The 23,798-nt window shown below is 40.0% G+C and overlaps 1 protein-coding gene across 5 annotated transcripts in view; it reads left to right on the top strand.

Moving 5' to 3' along the window:
- The window catches only part of STK39 (serine/threonine kinase 39), a 269,704-nt gene that overhangs the window by 83,991 nt on the left and 161,915 nt on the right, over positions 1-23,798 (top strand). For all 5 annotated transcript variants that reach the window (XM_037523465.1, XM_054699833.1, XM_054699830.1 and 2 more), the window contains exons 6-8: positions 16,144-16,253; positions 16,495-16,596; positions 18,686-18,819. In XM_037523465.1, coding sequence (XP_037379362.1) covers positions 16,144-16,253; positions 16,495-16,596; positions 18,686-18,819 — 346 coding nt within the window. The remainder of the gene's footprint in view (positions 1-16,143; positions 16,254-16,494; positions 16,597-18,685; positions 18,820-23,798) is intronic.

The raw sequence follows: 23,798 nt of genomic DNA, 5'->3' as shown, positions 1-23,798 counted from the left end.
AGCCTGTTTGTCCAGAATTAATGAGAGACACTATTTTACCAAACAGAAATTCATATAAAATATGTCACTTTCCTGAAACCATAAAATACATAGAAGGAAATATAGGTGAAACGCTACATGATATGCACATCAAAGACAAATTTACAGACACATCACCCAAAGCAGTGATAGTGAAGGCAAAGATAAACAGCTGGGACTACATCAAATTAAAGAGCTTGTGCACAGCAAAAGAGACAATAACAAAAACAAAGAGAAACCCCACCAACTGGGAGAACATTTTTGCACAAAACACTTATGATAAAGGACTGATCACAAAAATCTACAAAGAGCTGATGAGACTCAACAAAAACAAAGAAAATAATCCAGTGAAAAAATGGGCAGAAGAGCTAAAAAGAAACTTCTCTGAAGAGGAAATGCAAATGGCCAACAGACATATGAAAAAATGTTCAACATCACTTGTAATCAGGGAAATGCAAATCAAAACTACCATGAGATACCATCTTACACCAGTGAGAATGGCACATATTAAAAAAACTAGCAACAACAAATGTTGGCGAGGATGTGGAGAAAAAGGAACTCTCCTGCACTGTTGGTGGGAGTGCAAACTGGTGCAACCACTATGGAGAGCTGTGTGGAGATTTCTTGACCTACTAAAGATAGAGCTTCCATATGATCCAATTCCACTCCTAGGTATTTACCCAAAGGACACAGAAACATCAATTCCAAAGAGCACCTGCATGCCTATGTTTATAGCAGCACTGTTTACAATAGCTAAGCTTTGGAAACAACCCAAATGCCCAAAAATAGATGACTGGATCAAGAAGATGTGGTACATATATATCATGGAATATTACTCAGCATTCAAAAAAGATAAACACATGCAATTTGCAGCAACATGGATGGCGCTGGAAGGGATCTTGCTCAGCGAAATAAGCCAGAAAGAAAAAGAAAAATACCAGATGGTCTCACTCATAGTAGGAATCTAGAAAACTTAAATAAGGGACCAGGAAAAACAATAACTATAAGAAAATCAAAATCAAAATCAACAAACAACTATGAACCAGAGACACTCTATGGGGAGTGGGGGGCGGGAGGGGAGGCATTGGGGTCAAAATAAGGGGGTCGCAATTGTATGGGGAATATAAAAATAAAATTTATAATAAAAAAATAAAATTAGTTTCCTATGGAAAAAAATATGTAACTTTGGGGATTGTCATTGTAAATATATTTGCCATACAATTTTTTAAAATACCACTCTTTATGTACTATTAAAACAAAGATTTCTAAACATTTGATTTCTGAAAACCTTCTAGAAGCGTATTATTGCATTATATACGATAGGTCTTATGCTCATTTTTACTTATTTTTGCTTTTTAGGTGTGTCTAAGTGTGTGATTGTGAATGTACCAGCCCTTTTTTTTTCATAACAGAAATCAAATCTGAGCTAAAGCAGCCTAGAACTCTAGAAAGTTACCGCCACATCTCAGTGTGTCTGAGCCCATTCAAATCAAGTGTATGGTGTAGATTTTTCACCAAGGCACACTGGGTAGCACCTCTGTTTTCTAAGAGGGAGAGTATATCCTCACTTGGCCTTTGAGTACATTTTCAGCTTTAGTCTGCATCTTGATCATTGAAAGCCCTATGACTAAAATTTCTGCTAGGAAAACATGCAACTAGACTTAACTTGCTTCCAGTGCTCAGATACCATTCTCTAGGAGCCAGAGGAGGTGTGCAGGGTGATTGGGTTTTTATACCTGTAGTTATTAGTTTCTTGCATTTTCCTTCTGTGATCTTTGGTACTTAGAGGGAAAATTTTTTTTAAAAATTATTTCAACATAGAGAAGAGAGGCTGCTGCCTCCAACAAGGTGAGAGGGGCTCCCTGTGTGCACCAGAAGCAGATTTTGAATAGTATCAGAAAGCTCTGAAAGCCTCTGAGGCATCCAGACCAGGGAATGATGATGTCAGCATATTAAGAGTATATTATGGACTCCCCACACTGCAGGGCTTCCTGGCACTCCTGCTTTTAGCCATATAACTATTTAACTGTCTCAGTTTCCACATCTATGTAACAGGGATGGGAAAATACTACAGGGTTAAAGGAGTTTGCACACATTCCATTTTATAATGTCACTTTGCTTTGATATTAAAATGGTGCCTTAAATTATTTAGGGTGTAGTAGGTTCATGAGGCAGCCAGGGAAGTGAAGCTGGAGGGGCCCTATTGATCTCCTGTCATACCATTTTGCTTTCCTTCTTCCTTTACCCCATCAATTTCCCCAGTATCGCCAGCATGAAAATTGTACAAGGCAGATATCTCTATATTAGCCCCTTTATCAAGATAAAACTGTTGCCAGTGGCATAAAGCCCCAGTTCTCTCACATTCTCGCACGTGGAGTCCTTCCCTATTTTTTTTCAGTCTTGTCCTAGCATGCTCTCTGCTTCACTTATTTGCTATCCCACTCAGTTCTCTTTTGTGGTTCAATTTAGAATGTGCTTTTGCTGGGAAATCTTTTTTATCCTTTCCTCTACCATTCCCATCGTCACTGGGTGAAGCACCTTTTCCTGTTGGTTTGAACCCTTTTCACACTCCCAAATAGATCGCCTATGCAGGGTATTGCAATTGGGTCTCTATGTCCCCCTCTTTTCTTCAGACTGTATATTTACCAGTGATAGAAACTCCATGTTGTTCATCTCAGCATTCCCCAAAAGTGCCTGACACATGGCAGGTGTTCATGAACCTTTGGTCCAGGTGGCCTGAAGTACAAGTATGTAGATACTCATTGGCAGACTCTGCAAATGCACATGCCTATTGCTGTAGAGGATGCACCTGTACGGCTTAGCTGCAAGTTTAAATAAGACTTGATCAGCTTACCAGAGAGGAAGGAGAAAATATTGAAAATATTTAGGGAGGTATACAGTGCATATTTTTAAGGCTGAAAATATTTGTTAAGCATTTATTGTGGCAGTAAATGTATATACATGAGAAAATAGTTTGTTTTAACGAACATTTTCAGCTCTGATTTTAGGCAAATGCTTCCTTAGTTGGTTAGCAATAGAATGATTAATAACAAGAAGGAAGAGTGTAACACAGTCTGCAAATTACACACACTCAAAAATGAGAACACAGGCACAAATTTAAATATTTGGGAGGTGCTTCGTCGTGAACCAAAACATATGTTTTGAATTTCAGGAAGTTTATAGTTATGTGAATTATAGTTTAATGAGTTATGGAAAAATTCTCATATATTCTTAATTTTTCTGCTTAAGTAAATAAGGACTGCGAGTGAACGGAACTCCCTGAATGATGGGATCTTGACATGTGGTCACATTTGGTGAAACCTCTAGCATGTGAACCAAGAATGTAATCCATTCTGGAAACTTAGTTTTCCATTCCATCTGCCCACCATTGATGAGAAATATTTGGGGAGGTTTTAAGCAGCTTCCTGTCCTTTAACAGCTGCTAGCAGTTGTTTGAGTAACAACTTAAGATTAAGTCTTATTGAGTGAACCTGATGGGGGGAAATCACTTTGCTCCTCTGCTGGAATTTCTCTCAGCTGTGCACATTTAGCTGCATGTGCCACAGGACTGAGATGCAAGGATTGTGTAGGAGGATGTGCAGCAGATGGGACTCCCTCGTCACCTTCTTTCTAGCCTCCCTCCTCACCTTCTTTCACCCTTCTTCCTCTTCCCTCCTTTTTTACCCTTCCCCCTGCTCTCTCTCGCCCCACCCCTTCTTCCTTCCTGCCTTTAAGGGCTGCAGTGTCATTATTAAATCAGATTTTGTGTATTACCAGAGAACTGCTGAGGTCTGGGAGAAACAAGAGTTTTAGACTAAGAGCAGAGCAATTCAGTGCCGTTTGTGGCGTGATTTTTTTTTTTTAATTTACTGTCCTGCTTCCCAGAAATTCCATTTGTTAATAGCAAAATATACGGTCCTTCCCTGGCAAAAAGGTGATCATTTGGTGATTTGGGTTCAATATATCTTAAGTGGTTAGTTGACAGATATTTATTGAGCAGTTGCTATGTCAGGTGGGCAGCAATGGAGGCGTCATGTCTAGCATGAGAGTTCACAGTTCCATGAAAGTTTAATGAAACAGACATTAGCCGTTAGCTATTGAATTTAATGCTAAAAATTTTTAGTGGCAGTAAATGCATATACGTGAGAGATTTAAGTTAGCAACATTAGGTCTAGTCAAATAAATTGTACTGGAGATAACTCATAAATATGTATTGTAAATATGAGTAATTTGGGAATAGATGATAGATGTTTTAATCAGTAACATCTTAAAAGCTAAGTATCATACATAGATTAGGCATTTTTAGAAAATTTAAATAGGAGTAACACAAACATATTCTTTGGATTAGAATTTGACACTTGCTGAACCAGAGTATGCTTCAGGATGTAGCAGCTAAGGATTATCTAGGTCCCGGGTCATTAACTTACCCTCTACTCTCATCCAAGCTCTGTGCTGACCATAGTATCTTCACCTAAAGTGAGGGTTCTTGGGCTTTCAAGTTTCCTTTCAAATATAAAAACCGATAGAACACAGAACAACTCTGTAATCCCCGCGCCGCCCAACTAGCTGCCCTTGTCTCTATCTTACTGCTTTTAAGGATGGCAGCTCCGCCTTTCTCTATGAGTAGGCCAAAAGCCTGGTGTCCTGTGGACTTCTCTTTCTCTTACAGCCCATGCTTGCTGCTGCCTCAGAACCATTGCATTAGTGACTCCCTCTCTCTGGAACATTCTTCAGTACCTCCTTCAGATCTTGTCTCAACTTGTCACATCAGTTAGGCTTCCATAGCCCATACTCCTACCACTTGATAAAAATGCAAATTCTTGGGCTCTTGTCCCCCAGACCTGCTAACACAGAAGCTCTGGAGGTAGGCCCTAGCAATCTATGTTTTATGAAGCTCTCTGGTATTTCCAGTGCACACTAAAATCTAAGACCATCACTATATACTGTGCTTAGTAATCTTGTTTATTATATCTGTTTACCTCTCCTTTCCAACCCCACCCCAGTATAAAGATCAGCTCCTCGAAGGCAGGGATTTTGGTTCTGTAATCCAGTGTTTAGAAGTGGAAATGACACTTAGAAAGAGCTCAGGAAATAGTTGTTGAATGAATTAATGAACATATGATTGTGTAGTAAGTTCACATTAAAAGGATACTGAGCCACAGTGTTTAATATGTGATCTTCATATTTTAGAGACTCTTCAGTATTAGTAGTTTAAAATGTGAGGGTTTTTTAAAATCACAGATTAAAAACAGCCTCCAGATTCTTTGAAAATTGTGTTAGCCTCCACTAATTCTTCTCAAAACGGTGGAAATGATGTAAATTATGGCTTTAAATAATTTTGTGGCAATTGGAGTTGTGCTATTTTAATCATCTCCTTTAGGGACTGTCTCTTTTAAAGTATACAGATGGGGTTTTCTAGTTTTAGGGAGGCTTCTGATAGTAGAACTACTTGAGCAGAGATTTGTATTAAAAAGGTCACCTGCAGGTATATGAATATTGCATTGGAAATTTAGACTTATTAATATTTGATCTAAGTTGCTTGCGCCTGTCTTAGTGGGTCTGGTCAGCCCAGGAACCCCCACTGACTACAGAGTATGCCTTTGGCTTGGGAAATGAATAATACGTGTATAATATGCTTACCTAGTGCTGTTCTCACAACTGTGTTAATTCAGCAGAGTAGGTCTTAAATATGAGGGGAATGAGGACTGCTGAGTAAATTAGACTGTGTGAAGTCATTCTGAAGGTCGTAAAAACAGATCTCTCAACTCTCCTGATTTAGTTTCCTTTCATTTCCTTCCCCCAACCCCCCTTGCTCCTTTATATCTTTTGGATAATTCAGCTGCACCCAGGGACACATTTTTTTTTTTGTTCAGTGTAAAATAAGAAAGGTTGACAAGATGGTCTCCAAGGACCTGTCTTCAGCATAATGTTTGAGTGGCCCTTCATTAGCCTCAGTCACTAAAGACATTCTGGAACCCATTTTAAACCATTTAGGACAGAGCATGGTCCTGGGCTTGGAGGGGAGAGCAAATCAATATTTCTCCTGTGACTGGTTTTACCAGAGCATCTGCAAAAATATCCTTCCTAACTTGCCCTGGGGAGTCAGGGAAAAATGGATTTGCAATTTGGGCATTCTCAGTGCTTTGTCTTTGTTCACTGTAATTATCATATTTGATAGAAAGTTGGCCACTGGTGAGCTCTTGCTCTTGAGAAAGGCTGCCCTTTCCTGGCACCTTCAGCACAGCTGGCCTAGGATTACTGCTCCAGCTTCTTTCTGCCACCCCCAGTTCCCTTTTTGCAACTGCCGTAACAGGAATGGCCACTGGCTCCACTACTCAACAGAAATCCACCTGCTTTGGAGATGAGTTCTGTGGCTCTGACATGGTGGGTAGAATCTCTGGGATTTGCAACTATCTTAAAACAGTATTCTTCATGCTGTGGCTAATTGGCTATATTAGTCAACTGAACTGTAAGCCAAATGTGAACTGACATCAACCACCACTTGTTCTTCTATCTTTTTGTCTGTTTAAGCCTGTATTGTCTTGGTTGTGAGAATGGTTGAGGAATGGGGCAGGAGTGTCCGCTGCATAATCTTGGCATTTTCACCAAGAGTCCTGTTGAATTGCTCTTGTAATTTGTCTGTCTCATGAATTGATGTTGATTCCACATACAAAGGACAAATAAGTACTAAAAACTTATCCCTTATAAGTGAAAAGGTAGCATATTTGCAAAGAAACCTGTTAAAGGCAATTACTAGAGTTTACCTACACGAGATGCCAGTAGTAGGAAGATTTGTTTCTTTGTGTTTCTTTTCTTTTGAAAGGTAAAACCCTACCTTTAGGGAACAAAAAGATGATGCCTTCTGATTTCTTTCTTTCTTTTGATGTCAGAAAAGGTTGTGAAATTGTTATTCTCTGATGTTTCAAAGAAGGTCAAGACCACCTCTCCCTCATTATTAGATGGGAAACATGCATGGATTTGTCTAGAGCAGCTGAGGAGTGACTCTTGAGGGTCGAGATTGATGAAGTATAGCAGATTGTATTTCCCAACTGAATGCCTTCGGGCATCAGGATGCAGCCCATAAACTCAAACAAGGCCATCAGGCATCATCTACTTGCCAAAGGGAACAAATACAGTTGAAAACCAGAGACTGATGGCAGGAAAGGAGATTGGGTAGAGAAAGAGAGTTTCAGAGAATTCTCTTTGGCTCTGTCTGGTCCCTCCATCCCGAGCAGAACAGGTGCTATGTCCCTATCTGAAGTGAAGTGGTTGGTGTATGAGTAATTGATTACTAACAGTGGATAAGATGCCAACATGTTTATTTCTGACTTGCTTAAAACATGAGTGGGTTGAAAGTTATTATTTAATAATATCATTCTTGCACAAGTACACTAAAGTTTGCATGAGTGAGGGAGAAAGGAGTAGGGTTATTAACATCTGTGCCAGGAATGGAGCTGCCCCTGACCTATCTCCTCTGTGTCCTGGCACTCCAGCGAGCAGGGCTGTTAATAAGTATTATGATTATAAACTATTTTATGTATAAAAAAGGGTTTGTGCAAATCTGAGTATCCCCATAAAGGGGTAGCCTGTGTGTGAATTTGTTTGTCCTGCTTGACACATTGACACATTTGGGAGGTCTGGTTCAGACAGTTCTGTGCAGGATGTGATTTGCATGGTTAATATTGCCCTAACACATACTGCATCACAAACTGCCCAAATGGACACACACAAATACGTTTTTCCCACTACTCTCCACTCTGTTGTTTTTCTTCATCTACATGGTAAAGAGGGAAGCCATACTTTGAGGTCTTCCAGCCATACCTGATCATGCACAGCACCTCGAGAAAGACAGTGTCTCGAGCAGTGCTTTTCCACCCTCCCTGTGCATTGATCAGTGGCATCTTGCTATAATGCAGATTCTGCTTCAACAGGTCTGGATGGGGGCCACCTTGGTGGTGCAGGGGTTAAAGACAGCTCTATCAAGCTGTCATCGGTCACTGCAGGATGAGTTCGATCCCCAGCCAGGGAGCAACCCACATGGTGCAGCAGACCTCTCCTGTCTCGCCCGCTGCTCCCCTCAGCAGTGTATTTCAGTAGATTTGCCTGTTATGTTCCCCACTCTCTCTGGTGAATCCTCTAACCACTCCCCACCCCCGCACCTCTGGCTTACATCCCAGTTCTTGTGTGCATAAATAAATAAATCTTCAAAAAAATAGGTCTGGATGGGATCCAAGATTCTGCAATTCTCAGAGGCTCCCAGGTGATTCTATGATTCTGTTCCATAGCAAGAGTCTAGAACAGAACACTGGAGGTACTTCTATCCCTTCTTTTCTTTTCTTAAAACCTTACCTTACTGTTACATTTGTAGTAGGTTTATGTAATTGTAGCCCCAAACAGCAACTCTTGGCAAAAAAAAAAAAAAAAAGTGAATTAGACTCTTCCTGCAGGATGTTTATTTTTCCCTCCTCTTGAGATGCTGTGCATTTATTTGTTTTGATTTGTGCCCCTGGCGTTAAAAGCCATGCTTAATATTGAAGCTGTTTAAAACTCTGAAATTGCATTGTGTGCTAAATTGTTTCCTTGTGCATTTTTACCAAGTCTTTGTGGGGACTGCAGTGACTTTGACCTCTGATGCAGTAGTTAACCCTTCGAGTCAGGAAGTAGGACTCAACCTAACTTCACTAGGGAAAGGCAAGGGACTCTAAGAGTTAAGAAGCCTCTGGGTACAAATACCAGAGTGCTTGACAGGCAGGAGATTAAAAGCCATACAGACATTTAATTATCTTGGTAACAGAAGTCTGCTTCATTTGGTTCCAGGCTTGGTGCAGAAGCCCTGGATGTCACAGAGGTCATGGGCCCTTTCCTGTTTTCTGTTCTGTACCTCAGTTTGTCAGGCAGCACCTGTCTCCATCGGTTGCTCTTGCTCCCAGCATGACCTCTGCACATGACAGTGTCTTAAATAGACAGGAGAGTGCGGTGCAAAGGAGCCTTGCAGGGTAATTCTGTTATTCAGGCGAAAAATTTCCCCATAAGAGCCTGCACTGTTTCCCCTTTGGATTTCATGGGCCAGGACTAGGGCAGAGCCTCAGATCATTCACCCGTGGGAGGAATCAAGTGCCATGATTGGGTTAGGTCAGTTTAGTTAATCCCCTTAGTCTTGATAAACATCAGGATCCTGGTAGAGAAGCAGCATATAGAACTGATAGGCAACCAGCAGTGTGTGCCATTAGGACTCATATCAAGAACCTACTACATATATTCTGAGCTTCCCACTTTGTAGCTTGTGAAATTGTTGCTCAAAGAAGTTAAGCAAATGAGTAGGGATCACACTCAGCCTGTCAACTGCAAGGTGCCTCTTCGGGGTGGATTTCTCAGTCACTTTGGCCTCCCCTGGAAGGCCTTTAGTTTCAGAGACTCCCTAGGAAAGGTCAGGGCCCCACTGGCATGCCTCTGATTGGGGGGCACACCTCTCACATCAAGTGTGTCACTTTTTGGACTCTTGATAGTTATGTTCACATTAGTGAAGTGTGAAATGGCACAATTGGAATAGAGAGAAAAGGACTCTTCTGAAGACAGGAGGATTATTGCAAGAGGAAAACAGTCCTGTGAGTGTTGTTGGCTACTACCCTAAATTTTGCCATGTTCTTTCTGGACCCCCTGAATTCTGGGCTCTGCTTCTTGCTTTGGGTTGACTGAGTTCTGCTGAGCAAGGGCCAGGGACCCAGACATGCAGTGTCCCCCTGGAAGACATGAGGTGTCCCCTCTGCCACCTCCAAGGCAGTGCTGCATCACTCTTTCTCTTGTCTCAGTTTGCAGGATTCCCAGCAGTAAGTCGGGCAACCCTCCTCCACTTCCACTCAGACTTGGCTCTTAGAGCCCGGAAATCTGATGACACTGTGAAGATGGCAAGGCTCCAGGAGTGTGAGAAGATATTCCTATTTTATTTAAAAGCAAAAATAAAACACACAGGGAAAATACTGGGTTTAACTGAAGCCCTGGTTGAAAAGACTAATTATATATTAAAATATAAATTTGAGAAATGGTAATTTGGCCAGTTGAAGAAGCTAAAAGCACTCTGCTGAAGATGTGCTAATTGTGTAAACAGGGCAATCAGGAGGACATGGTACTGGAGACCTGTTGGCTCCAATGTACATGGTGAAGTATGGCCTGGGATGGGATTCTTCAGGTGCTTGATGGGAAGAGAGATTTTGACCAGAGAGTGCTATATGATCAGCACTATATGAGAATCAATCTGGGTGGACTAAGAAGTCTGGATTTCAGTTGCAAGAAGCATGCCTCTGATTCTATAACTGCAGAAGTTGTGATTTTCCGTGGTCTATGTTTTTTTTTTTTTTTTTTTTTTCACCAAGAAAATCAGGGGTATTCAGAAAGGACGGGAGATACAGGGGGGACAAGCACCTAGAGGTTACCAGTAAACAGAGGATGACACCTTTCATCCTGAGTATAGTATCTTGGCCATATTAGCATATTTCTTCTATCCAGGTTGCTTAGGTCATGTAATTGTTACTCCATTTAAATTAATATCTTACTTCCCATGTCAGCTCTTTGTAGAGGGCCAGATTGTGTCTAAATCAAATCTGTGTAACTCCTGTGGTGTCTAAACCCATGACCTTGAGACTCTGTTGTGTACACCCCATGCTCACATAATATAAGTAGGGTACTGCCCCACTGAAACACGTTCTACTATAAAAACAACATTTAAAAAATTCATTATTTAAAACAAAACAATTTTCCCTAGTCTATTCCTAACAGTATTAAGAAAATATTTGCTTCTGTTTTATAGCCATTATTATATAATTTACATAATTTAAATCACGCTTCTTTGTTTATCTAACATGAGTGGTTTAACATTGTAAGGAAATTTGTGGGATGCAGGGAGGCTGGATGCTGGCAGCCCCAAAAATGTGCCTGGGCATTTAGAAATACATTTCAATTTTGCAAGTAAAATCTTGGGAGTCTCTCATGAGAAAAGAAACTGGGAATCAAACCAAATGGGATTGTTTTTGATGATATAAATATGACATTTAGGATTAACTAGAGAACCTCAAACTAGTTTTTCTGTGTTGGGTAATCACAGCTTGATCTTTACTCAGGGAAGAGCTTAGGAGTTGTAGAATATTAACCCCATTATTCCATTTTTCAGTATGTATTTCCTTTTCAGTACAGGAAAATACACTGAATTTTCCCTAAAAGGAGGCTGAGGCTAAATGACTAATTCCTCTGTGAAGGACTATGGATTTTATTCAGACCCCCAATAATGTGTTCCAACCAGTCACTTAATCTTTCTTACTCCTTCCTCTTTTTCAATTCCACTGAATCATAGTATTTTCTTAAAAATTTATAAATCTTTGCCATTTCCAGAGTCTTATTCAACTACGGACCCTGTCGATTTTACCCCTGTCCTATGGCTGTGATCGCCTCTGCTTCTAGTCTTTCTCCTTTCCAGAACATCCTGGAATGATCACTTTGCTCAAATTTTCCACTTCCCTAGACAGAGAGCAACAATAATCCTAGGATACTCATTGGATAAAATTCACCTTTCCATGACTGGTACATAGACTCTGTGGTAGGGCTATTCAGCTGTCTCAGTGACTCCTCATTTTTTTCTACATCATAGCCTTTGGGGGCAAAGAGGCTGCTTCCTGTAAGGAACTATCAGGGACCCCTGCAGTCTGAGGTCTTTTGCTGGCTTAGACTCCCATCCAACCACTTAGAGGCCTGAGGGATCGATCTCTCTCATAACCCACTTTGAAAACATTTTAGAAAACCCTGAACTCTCAATTGCTGATTCTGTTACTTTTTAGCCAAGTGTTGAATTACCTGTGCCAGTCTTTTTCATGACAAATCACGTTCCTTTTTGTCCATATTAGTTGATGTTGTGGATGTTTGAGTCAGGTTAGGGTTGGCTGCCACCCACAATGTCACTCCCAGATTTTATGGAAATGAAGTTTCAGACCAGAGTTGGTCATTTATTAGCCAGCAAGCCCCTAAAGAGTTCTCACGATGTATGCTGGCAACTCAAGGAAATTCCTGCTCTCTGTCCTTTTGGGTGAATGACAGATTCACTTGCAGCAAACCTACCAAGACTCCAGTTGCAGTTTGCTTGGACCCTTGTACTTGGCACCTAGAATCCAATTAGACATAGAACTGGCTAAGGATTTAGTTTACACTTGAGCCTGGCTAGATTTCTTCATTCTATTCATGCAAGACTAGGGAAGATATCTAAAATATTTTAGCCACTCTAGACATGCTATCTTTATTTTCACCAGTGAAAGCCCATTTCTAACCTGCATCATGCCTATCAACAGGTCATTATTTTCCCCATTAATGCCCCTTTGGTGCATTCACCTGGCTCATAGTTATCTATACTTAGATACAGATAGTGGATAAACTTTTAGCAGCTGCCCCTGGCATCCTGAATCAGATGCAGCCAGAATCCCCCACACTGGGCAATCTGGATCAGAATGCTGGCTGAACACCTGGTTTGTGTCTCACAAATATTATGTTGCATGGTATATGTGGAAGTATTTTAGGTAAATTTTAGATATGGTAACAACACAATTGGCAGACTGGTTTTGCCGGCTAAATCAAGGAGGTAAAATTGCTTTATTTGTTTTACCTTCTGCTGGGGAGAGGAAGGAATGAATCTGTTGCCAAGGATCGTAGAAAAGAGAGATTTTAAGTAAAGATCCTGATGCTTGGCTTTCTCTGGGAAAAGTGGGAGATCTGCTCTATCAGGGTCAGTCTTCTGTGACAATGTTCTTTCCAGCTGAGTAACAGAAGCCTGTGTTAGACCTGGGCTGAGAGGGCACAGAGGAGACTCTTGCTCCCCAGGGCCCAGCCCTTCCTGATGTCTCCCTACACTGAGACCAAGTGTCAAGTGCCTCTAAACCATTGAGACTGTGCTTTAAGGATCCCCTTCCCTGCTGTTTTCCTGAGGCCCCTGTAGGCATTTGAGTTTTTGACCCTAGCAGCTGTCAGACAGTTTGTCTTCTTGACTCAACACTGGTGTTTTACTCAAGCTGGGTTTTTTTTTTTTTTTTTTTTAATGTTGTTTCCTGTTAGGCTTGCCTGTCCAAATCTTGGATGTGGGTCTGAGCCATCTTCAATGCCAGGTTCAAGGCCCACTGGATGCAAAATATTTCATGGCTATTATGGTCCTAGCTGCTCTGCTTCTGCACCGAACTTAGCAGGACATTTGATTTTACACTTTCTTGTTGCTTGTTGTTTCATGCTGTCGCCTTCCTAGATGGTACTACTCTTAAGGTCAGGAAACATAGCTTTCTCCTATTTTATCTCTACCATGGTAAAACTCAGTGCTTATCCCTTTAGCCTATCGGAAATGCAAGAACAGTAACTAATTGATCTACCCTAATAGTTATTGTAAAGCATATTTATACATTGTAAAAAGCAGTAGGAGAGGGTTATAAATATGAAAGTAATAGAAAAGTAGGCATCACCAAGAAGCCTGATCAAGTAACTGAGGCCCGGAGAGGTTACAGGTCTGGCTGCAGTCACATGGTAGGGGGGTAGCCCCATCTTCAGACTCTGCATTATTGTACCCACCCTGCCCAGTTAGGACTTTGCTGTTTGCTAGAGGGTTTAACACTCTCCAAATCAGGTAGCTTTACTACAGAATCCTGCAGATTCTCTTCAAGGCTTAGCATTCACACATCAAGATGAGATAATTCCCTAAGTTACTTAAATCACACACAACGAAGTGGTCAAAGGTGATGAATATACATCAGAGAACCATTTACTAACACAGTGGAGGTGTGAACAAACTCTAAGGCACCAAGAGTCAGGATGCTGAAGCTGCTTCCACCACTAATATGGACAGGCCAAGTGTCCTCTGCCCATGGTCCTTCCCTTAGTGGAGGAGGGAACATGTACCTAGAGCACAGCAAAGCATCGTGTGCAAGGGCCACACTGGTGAGGATAAAGGTGTTGATGGAGTCAGGAAACAGAGTAAGTAGGTTGGCAGTGCTGGAGTTGAGGGTCTGTATTTGGGAATAGTAACAGATGAGAAGGACAGGAAAGGGGAATTAGGTTTGCATATTACCCTAAGGCCTTTTGACTGGACAGTGAGGAAGCAGGGAACCTTTAAAGACCAGGTGTATGACATAGAAAGGTGGCTGTGGAGCATGCATCTGGGAAAGCAGAGTGAGGACTTAAGAGGCCACAGGAATCTTGGCTCCCACTAAGGCAGCGGCAGTGGGAAGGAGAGAAACAGATGGATTCAGATGATGTGAGAGGCCTCTAGTTACCAGGATGGTAGCATTCTTTCTGGTCTGAGAGGCACTTATTCCTGGAGGCGGGAAGATGGCCTGGCTTGCTTTATGGGCAGCATTTCATTCTGGTTGCCAGAGAAATGCTCATGGTTTCTGACCCAAGTGTGTCTGGCTCCACTCCCTTTTGGCTCTATAGATGTAGCCCTAAGAAACAAGGATGCTTTTCACTGTTAGTGCTCCACCACCTCATTCTCGCTGTCATATGTAAGCTGTCTCAACAGAATATACCAGTTTTCCTGTTTATATAAGCATACTGTGTACTTTGGTCAAAATGTGTTTCTTGGTTCATATAAATCTTTCTTTATACACATTAACCATACATAGGAGCAAATTGTGTACTTATTCTGTACTCAAAAGGGTGAGTACATGTTAGTATTAGTGTTTTCTGCCTCTGGAATCTTTGTTTTGAGCTTTAAAGACATTTAACCATCTGTTTATGACTTTAAAGTGAGTGTTCTAAGAAGGGGCTGTGAATAAATACGTGAATCATACTGCACAGTCTGCTGCATTGTTTGGAGGTGCTGTCTACATTTTTAAATATAATCACCAGGTTACCAGCAACCTGTTATTGAATTGGCTTTCACTCATAGGTCTATCCTAGCCCTCAATAGATGGCACTTTAATTTATTAGCTAATTTTAACCTGTAGTAAAAATGGAAGCAGAAATGATAACCACTGGGTAGTCCCTTCTCTGCTGTCAACATACAGGCATCATTTTTGCATATGTGTGTATGAATGTCTCATTAATTCATCTCACCAAAAGAACATCTATATCTAATGGGTGTTAAGAATATTATTTAAATTCTACATACCATTCCATCTATTCAAAAATTGTCCAGAAAGCAAACATTGAAAAACAAAAATCTTTGCTGACAGAGCTTTTCTTTTGTGTTGGTTGCTGCACCTGGACAAACCTGGGTGTGGTAGCTTTATATACATGGATTTGTGGGTTTGCCACAGTGATCCTGACTGAGGTGTTAGAGAGCACTGTTTCAGCAAGGACACAAGAATGTGGAAGATAGGTGCTATTCATTCTTTATTTAAAAAGATAAATCAAGATCCTAAAGAGAATGTGTAATGGGAGGCTAGAAAACAATCAAAATAAAAGAAAAACATTAGAAGAAACTACACTACACACTACCTACTAATTTTAACAGACTCTTGTGCTGTTTTTATAAATGGTTTTCTTTTTTAAAGATTTATTTATTTATTTATACAAGCACTGGGTACAGTCAGAAGTGCGGGAGGGTGAGAGAATTCATCAGAGCCAGAGCAGGGAGCAGAACAGGCAGACTGACCAAGCACACTGCTGAGGGGAGCAGCGGGTGCGGCTGGAAAGTCTGTGCACTATGTGGGACCCTCACCGGTGGCTGGGTATTGAACTGGTGCTGCAGAGGCTGCGGGCAGCTTTGCAGCCCAGCGCTCAACCGCTGTGCCACCGAGGAGGCCCATAAATGGTTTTCTAAAAGCTAAGATCCTTTGTATTTAGGCCTTTGGAAATAGGTTTATATTTTTAATTCATGTAATACTTAATGATGAGTTATGAGTTGATACTTTTATGGTACAAAATATATTGGGCACTCTGAGCTGTGGGTCTGACGAGCATGCAGATGCTGCCCATGATGGTGTTCTCCAGAGTATTGTGGGTGTCAGAGGGCAGGGCCATCCTGGTGTGGACCTGAGAGAGCTCCATGAACATGTTTGGAGCATCCATTACCATTGCAGAGCTTGCTAGGAAGCAATGTTCATAAAGTTGGAGTGCGTAAGTAATAATGTTTGATATAAAATAACGGTGTTTTTTTTTTCCTTTCAGATTTTGGGGTGAGTGCATTCTTAGCAACAGGGGGTGATGTTACCCGCAATAAAGTAAGGAAAACATTTGTTGGCACCCCGTGTTGGATGGCCCCTGAAGTCATGGAACAGGTAAAAAAGAAAGTGGTATTTTGTGCAGTAGTATATGTATCATTAACACTAACATGTCATTCAAACCGGTTATTTTACTAGCATGCATCATGTAACTAAGATTTAATTCCTGATTGCTGGACCTTAGCAAGATCATGTCAAAGTTGTGCATATGCCACTGTGGACTTCCAGCGTAATGTGGACTTCATGATGTGTAACATGACTGATGGATAATTGTGTTTCCTTCTTGTTCCTTTCTTAGGTGAGAGGCTATGACTTCAAGGCTGACATGTGGAGCTTTGGAATTACTGCCATTGAGTTAGCAACAGGAGCAGCGCCTTATCACAAATACCCTCCTATGAAAGTAATTACTATTAGAAATACTATGTTGGGTTTGAAATATGATTGAACTTAGTCACTTTTGGAGTTCTCTTAAACCTAGTCATTTTTCTCCTAGACCTGAGGAGAATTAATGGAGGCATGAAGCCAAGTTAAATGTTGTCTGATTTTCTCCGTGGACAGAATAGGACAAAAGTGGTGTAATTCCCAGCTTTGAAACTTGCTTGATATTCTTAGCACAGAGCTGACTTAAGAATGTGATCAGATTGGTCGATGGAGTTTGATAGCTCTGACAAATGTTGGCCATTACCCTTTTGATACTAGAATCTCTACTCCTTGCCTCAAAAATCTAAAAATAGATTAATGATGTCATCTTTGCAGATGGATTTCCCAAATTTTCAGCCCTCTCCCTCCCCTTAATGCTCTATAATATTTCATTCCTATTCTTACAGTGTCATGTTGATAATGCATCTGAAATAAGCAAACATAGTGCTTTTATGAAATAACGTATGTTTGGATACTGCTTTCAGATTTTTGTTATTTTAACTGCTAGCTGAAATCTTTTGTCTTAGTTCTGAAAAGATTTTGCTTTAAGGCTGAAATATTTGAGTGGAAAATAAGAAGGTATTTTATCAAGAAACATGGTTTATGTTGGCCTCAAATTTACTTAGGTAAATATTAGGAAAATTTAGGTAGATCAAAAAGAAAATCCAAGAATTAAAAAGTTAAATTATTCCATTGATTAAAAAGTTCCTCATTCTTATCTTGAAATTTTGGAAGTATAAATAACAATAAGGAAGAAAATAATTCTCCATAATCTCATTAACTACAGGCAATCCCTGTCAGGTTTTAGTGTAGTTCATTAAGGTGCTTTTCCGTATATATTTATATACATGTTTCTAACACGGCTTATGTTCTGGCAGTAGGGTGAGGTGTATCCAAACCTGATTTTGTTAGCAGAAAATTTAAATGAAAAAGAAAATTTTAAGTTGATAATTAGATTGACCTTTCAGAGGAAAGCACAAAGCAACTCGGAGGCCTTTTCCCTCATGCCCCTTTTTCTGTATTCTTTTTCTTAATTGTTTTCTTGCTTTCCTGGCTTCCTGGTGCTTCCCACCTGAATCCAAAGTCACACTGCTAATTCCAGCCTGAAGTCCTGCAGGACTGTTCTTCAACCCTCACAGTCCCCAGCTGTCTGCTGTTTGCTATTATGAGCCACAAACAATAAACTGTCCCTTTAATCCTTCATCTATTCACACATCTGAAAGTGTTTAAGAGTCTTGGCATGTATAGCATTTGCATAAATTAAGGCTGATTTATGCATTAGTGAGGTTTATTCATTTTATAGGTCAATAGTTTACTACAGATTTTTCCTTTTTTAAAAGCAAGTGATTTGATGTTAGTGTGAGAGAGGGATTTTTACCTTTTTTAGTTGAAGCTGTATTTTGATTTTGTTTTGTCCCACTCTCAGAGAAGCATAGCATAACTTTTAGCTCTCCTTATGATTTTTAGCAACTCAGTTGTATTCTGGCTATCTTTCAATGTCTTACTGTCTCAATTTCGCCAGACTTTTGAACAAGTTTCTGTACGTTTGTCCATTTGGGTTAAAAAAAAAACAAAGAGGAAGTCATGTGTTACCTCCTGGGATGTTGTGGATTTATTTTTAGGGTCGGTAATGTGTTACAGAAGCTTTGAGTACAGGCGGTTCTCTGGTTATGAATGACCTGTCCACATGAGTGCTCACTGCTGCTCTGGCCTCTCTTTTTCTCCCTTCCGCCACCCCCTGTCAGAGTCCCAGCTACGTGCTCCTCCAGGCTGTGTGAGGGCCAGTTCCCAGGAAGCGTTCCCGGGTAGCTTTGGGAGCTCATTCTTAACACACAGAGCAGATTTTCTAAGTTCTGTCAATGGAGTAACAAAAAGGTTAAAGGGCACATGGACAGATTTGTGCAGGGAAACCATTACTTCCATTACACACTTTCTGGAAAGTTAAAATCATGGGAAAGTGCATTTGTGCCTAATCAGGGATGGTTCTTGATTCTTTTAAGAAACACTTAAAACTTGATTGTAGTAATTGCTATACTGAGACTCTGTCTTCATGTTTGTTTCTGCTGCAGGTGTTAATGTTGACTTTGCAAAATGATCCACCCACTTTAGAAACCGGTGTAGAGGATAAGGAAATGATGAAAAAGTACGGCAAGTCCTTTAGAAAATTGCTTTCACTGTGTCTTCAAAAAGATCCTTCCAAAAGGTATGTCCAACTTAGTGGATGAATTAATGATCTGGTTTGAGTCATGCCAAAGCTCTGTTTATGGAGGGGAAAGGCTGTATGAGGACACCTAAAAGGTACTTCCAGTTCAAGGGAACTCCAGCTCTGGCCCCCAGATCTCCAACTTGTTAGTGCAAGACAGATAGCATGAGTCCAAGAGTGAGAGGAGTGAGGAAGGAGGAGGCAGAGGAAAATTGTTAGCGCTAATAAGATTCACTGTGCTTGTTAGGTATGGGCTCTGTCATCAAAGGAAATGAAGTAAAACAGAAATCAGAAGAAATTGGCAGTGGTGCACTGACTCCGAAGCTTCACTGTGTAGGTTGAGCTGACCTCTCAGGATTTGAACATCCTGCTAGCTCCAGTCCCAACCAGGCAGAGCTATTGAATTTTGCATGAGCTTTCTTTTAGTTGCAGAACAAGTTGTTTGTGCTGTTTGAAAGATTATCAGTAAAGAAGCTTAAGAATTTTACCTTAGAGAGATTAATCATATAAACAGAAGCAAATGGTTTGAAATTAACTTTAGTGTTTCCTCTTTGTTCTTGGGTTATTACCCTGCACTGTAGTGTGTCTATTTTCTGAATTTGTTCCTTCCTTCTTAATTTCAGTGACTTTGAAATATCCTGGGTAGTGATAATAGAGCCCAGGGTTCTTTATCATTTAAGGGAGAGTATTAATGATGTGAGCCACATGCAGGCCTTGCCTGGTGTTGTCCCTTGGAGGACTTAGTTGTATGTAGCACCATCCTAATATGCCTTGAACTGGGAAGTTAATGGTTTTCCTAATCCATCCAAGGGTCCAGGTTGATATTTATATTTTAAAACTTAAAAACTGGTTTTCTCTTCTGAAACTTTCTTTTTCAGGGAAGGATCCTGCTTTTTAAATGATTCCTTTATTCTTAAGTTCTTCATGAAACTTAAGCCTTTTACCTTTACACAGTAACCTATTGTTTGAGTAGGCTGCCCTTCTTGAGGTTAAAAACAATCTCCGTTATTTCATTTTACTCATTCATTGTCACTGCTCTCTTCATGCCTTTACATTCTACTGAATTTGCCTTGCATCTTTTTCACATCAATCACCTTTCTCATGGAGCCTGCTCTAAAGACTGCTTGCTCTTAAGCATCTTGAAATTATTTATTGTAGAAAGAATGCTTATTTTGTCACACCTATAGGCTCTTTCTGCTGAGCACCTGAGTGTCCTTTATATTTGATTTATAGGACTTTTTTTCCTCTGAAGTTAAATTAGCCTCTCTTTGAGGTCATTTTTTTCACCCTTCTATTGAGTGAAAATGTTCCTAGGTTCTAATTTTGGTCTACAAATATAAGGTGCCATCTCCAAACATAATTTTTTGGCATCACCAAGGAAACAGAATTTGATCTTTCATAGTCCAGTCCAGTGAGAGAAGTATTTGTCTTCCCAGTTAGCACTGGGTTATTACCAAAGGCCTTTGATTCCTGAACTAGTTGAGTTCCCACCTAGTGGTGGTGCTGTGGAATGTCGCACAATTCCAACTCCAGAAAATGATTCTGTAGTGTAGAATTGTTACTATACTGAATGATAGAACAATTATTTCTCTGGGAGACCTCTAACTGGGTTAAAATAAATTAGATTAAATCATATATTATATTTAGAAAACCTTCCTTCTTTTATAAAGACTTAAAAGTTTTTCCAGATTTTATTTATTATATGAGATCAAATATCCGGTACCTACCATTCCTACTCCCCAATAATCTTTGTAAGAAAGAACTATAAGTCATATATTCAAATTCTTACAGTTTACCCCTCAGAATACTCTATCTGAGATTATTGATCTACAAAGTATGAATAGTGTAAGAAGTTCTTGTAGAAATTCTCTTTGTAACAATGTAGTCCCACTACTATGTGGTTGTCCTCTATAACATAGTGTCAGTGGTGGGTGCGCCAACTTTCCAGGTGCCTCTTTAAATGAAAAGACATGGATACAGGGAAGTTGGGGGAATAAGATTCATGAAATGTGAGATGGCAAAACACAATATTGATGAATTATTTATTATATGGGATGCATTTTTAAAAATGATATTCATTACTAAATTAATAAGTAATTGCTGCACAATTACTCTGAAAAAAATACTTCCTGCCCTCTGTACCTTTGCTCATATTCTTCCTCTTCCTCTGTCCCCCCTTTCACTTGTCTTTCAACACTTAAAAGGACCCATCCTCTTAAGAGTTAGATACATCTGGGTGAGATTTCTTGCTTTACTTTATCACCATGTGCAGGGCTTAGCTTCCTGTCTGTAAAAGAGGACTCTTGTCACCAGCTTGGTAGGATTGCTCTGAGGATGGAGTGAGATGTTGTACTGAAGGCAGAAGTACAGTGTATATACTGTTCTATTTGTATATTTGTCTTTTTACCCCCTGACCCAGTAAAGTTGTTGCAACTTACAGTTTTCCTCTAGTATGTTGAAGATGTGTCTCTTGTCCCACTTATCACCCTTTATTCAATTATTGACTTCTATATCCAGTTCCTTCGTGAATTTGTAATTTTTTTTAGAAAGGGAGCCTCTGCCACGCCTCTTTATATCTTACGTCCACAGAGTTCGGTCTATATTTACATACTTAGTAGTATTTCTTGAACGAACAACTGGAGATGATTGGAAACTTGCAATTTGGGGATCATTTGGACCCACTGAAAAGAGTTTCAGAAACAAGCCAGATTCAAATGGGTTGAGGGATGAATACAAGATTTTTAATAGTTCATATTGGTTTCTGTTGCTGAGTATAGATTACCTACTTGTAATCTCAAAGTGGTTGCCTGGTGAGTTCCTTTCTAGTCATGAGTTTAAAAATATTATAGAGGAACAGTAACCAGGACTCCTATGCAGGGCCCTCTGGCTAGCCGAAGGGGCTGTTTTTTCTATCACCCGTGAAAACTCATGAAACTTTTCCTAATAAAAGAGAGCTGGGGTGTTGGAATTATTTTCTGTATGAAAGTCTGTATTCTACATTGTTATAGAAAAAAAGTTACTGATAATTGCATAGCAGAAAAATTTTCTATTTCTTGGGGGAAGAAAAGAAAGAACTTTAATCTTCTAGATTGCATGCTTCCTGTGGAGGAAACTAAAGAGGAACGAGCATTTTCTTTGAGCAAAAAAAAAGAGTAGAAGTTGGATAGACAAAGCCATTAAAAATGAATAAAACCTGAATATTTCTTTGGGGAAGATGGGTGGGGTGAGATATTCAGTTCTGCCTGAGGTCAGTGAGCTGTTAGAAATTATAATGCAAATTATTAGACCTATTTAAACTCTATCATATTCATCCTGAGTCTTTGAAAATTATTTTAAGTCTCAGTGGACTTTTATTCATCCATATGTATTAACAGAATCCTCGAAGAGCTTTTCTTCTGAGAATGTTGGTACTTGCAGACTACAGCATTGTTTATAAGGATTTAAAATTTGAATCATCATTCAAAGCCTGCACCATTATTTGAGTTGCTGGTTGGTGTAGCATTTAAGCAATTCTCATAAAACAATGTGTGTATTTATGTTACATGGTATTGCTTGATAATTGGCAGAGGGTGAATAAGATATGACTGTATTTGCAGAATTCTTTCTCCTATAGTGCTCAGCTAAGGGGAAGTCGTTTTGAGGCTCTATCTTAATGCTCCGCTGGTATTTGTAGCATAAAATTAAAACAAGAAACTCACAAAGCTGCAGTCAAATGGGCAGCATGCACCTTAGCTTTTCTTGTACTTTTTATCATTTTCTTCCCTCCCTGATAGTCCTCATTCCTTCCAGTTCCAATTTTCCATACTTTGTTTGGAGATAGTTTGGCACATGTGAAATTCTGCTCCAAGGTTAAAGACACTTGAGCTAATTTGAGCACAAAAAGGACCTGCTATTTTGTTCTTCTCTGTTTAGAGTAGAAATTGCCAATTATTTAATATAAACATTAAGGCTATAAAAAAGAGAATTGGCTTCTTGAAGCCATTTTGCATTTCTTATGTTGTTGTTTTTCTGTATTTATTGATGAAGCATAGAGTGGAGAACAGAGAAAAGAGTTTTCGCTGCAGCATGCTTTTCCCCTTTATAGTTTTGGTTACCATAGAAACGACCTTGCTGGGAAGAGAAAGTATTTTCCCAGGCCTCTATCTTAAGTTATGTCTGGCATTTCCCAGCCTTCTCTCTACATTGGTGCTGCTCTAGGCCTTGATGTACGATGGAGGAGGTGGGGGTGCAGAGGAGAAAAGGGAGCATTTTGACTCTTGACCTCACTACCTCTATTGTGCACAGATTTTCCCTCCCCCTTTTTGCTATCATTATATTCATTGTGTCCTTCTGCTCCCCATTTTTTCTGAATGAGACATTAGAACTCCGTGCTAGCTTCAGGAGTTGTGGTTCTGTGTTGAGATGTTTGATAGCGTCACTTTCACCCCATGTTTGATGATAGTATGAAATGTCAAGGTTATTAAAAATGAATACCATGTGGTTCCTGTCCTGGAGGGACTTATAACCTAGTGAGGTGGAGGCAGGGAGAAAAGAAACAGATAGTTACAAAATAGGGGAGTGTGGGTATGAATGAAGCATTGTATGAAGATGTGTATGAAGCATTGAAAAGAGGCGATGATTTTAACTTACAGGAGCTGGGAGAAGTACCTCTGAAGATGGATGATATTTAAATTGGTTCTTCACTGATGAACAAGGGTGTGCCAATTGGTTACAAAAAGAAAATCCAAGGAAAGAAAAGCAGTGTTTTCTTTGTCTTGAGTAAGCAAGAAATGGATGAAGGCATCATTGTATTTGGAGGGCAGGTTTAAGTTACATGGGCTGAGATGAGAAAGTGGGCTGGCGAAGTCAGGATCTCCCAAGTCTTTGAAATCTGTTAGGATGGATAAGAAATTGGGATGTTCTAGAAGCCAACGCAGGAGTAGTGTGGATGATAGATTGAAATAAGGAGGAGAGAAATGGCAAGGAGACTACTGGGAGGC

Source organism: Talpa occidentalis, unplaced genomic scaffold (genome assembly GCF_014898055.3).
Source record: "Talpa occidentalis isolate TD23 unplaced genomic scaffold, MPIMG_talOcc4v2.1 talOcc4.3, whole genome shotgun sequence".
Lineage (NCBI taxonomy): Eukaryota > Metazoa > Chordata > Mammalia > Eulipotyphla > Talpidae > Talpa > Talpa occidentalis.
This window is presented reverse-complemented; position numbering and strand designations above follow the sequence as displayed.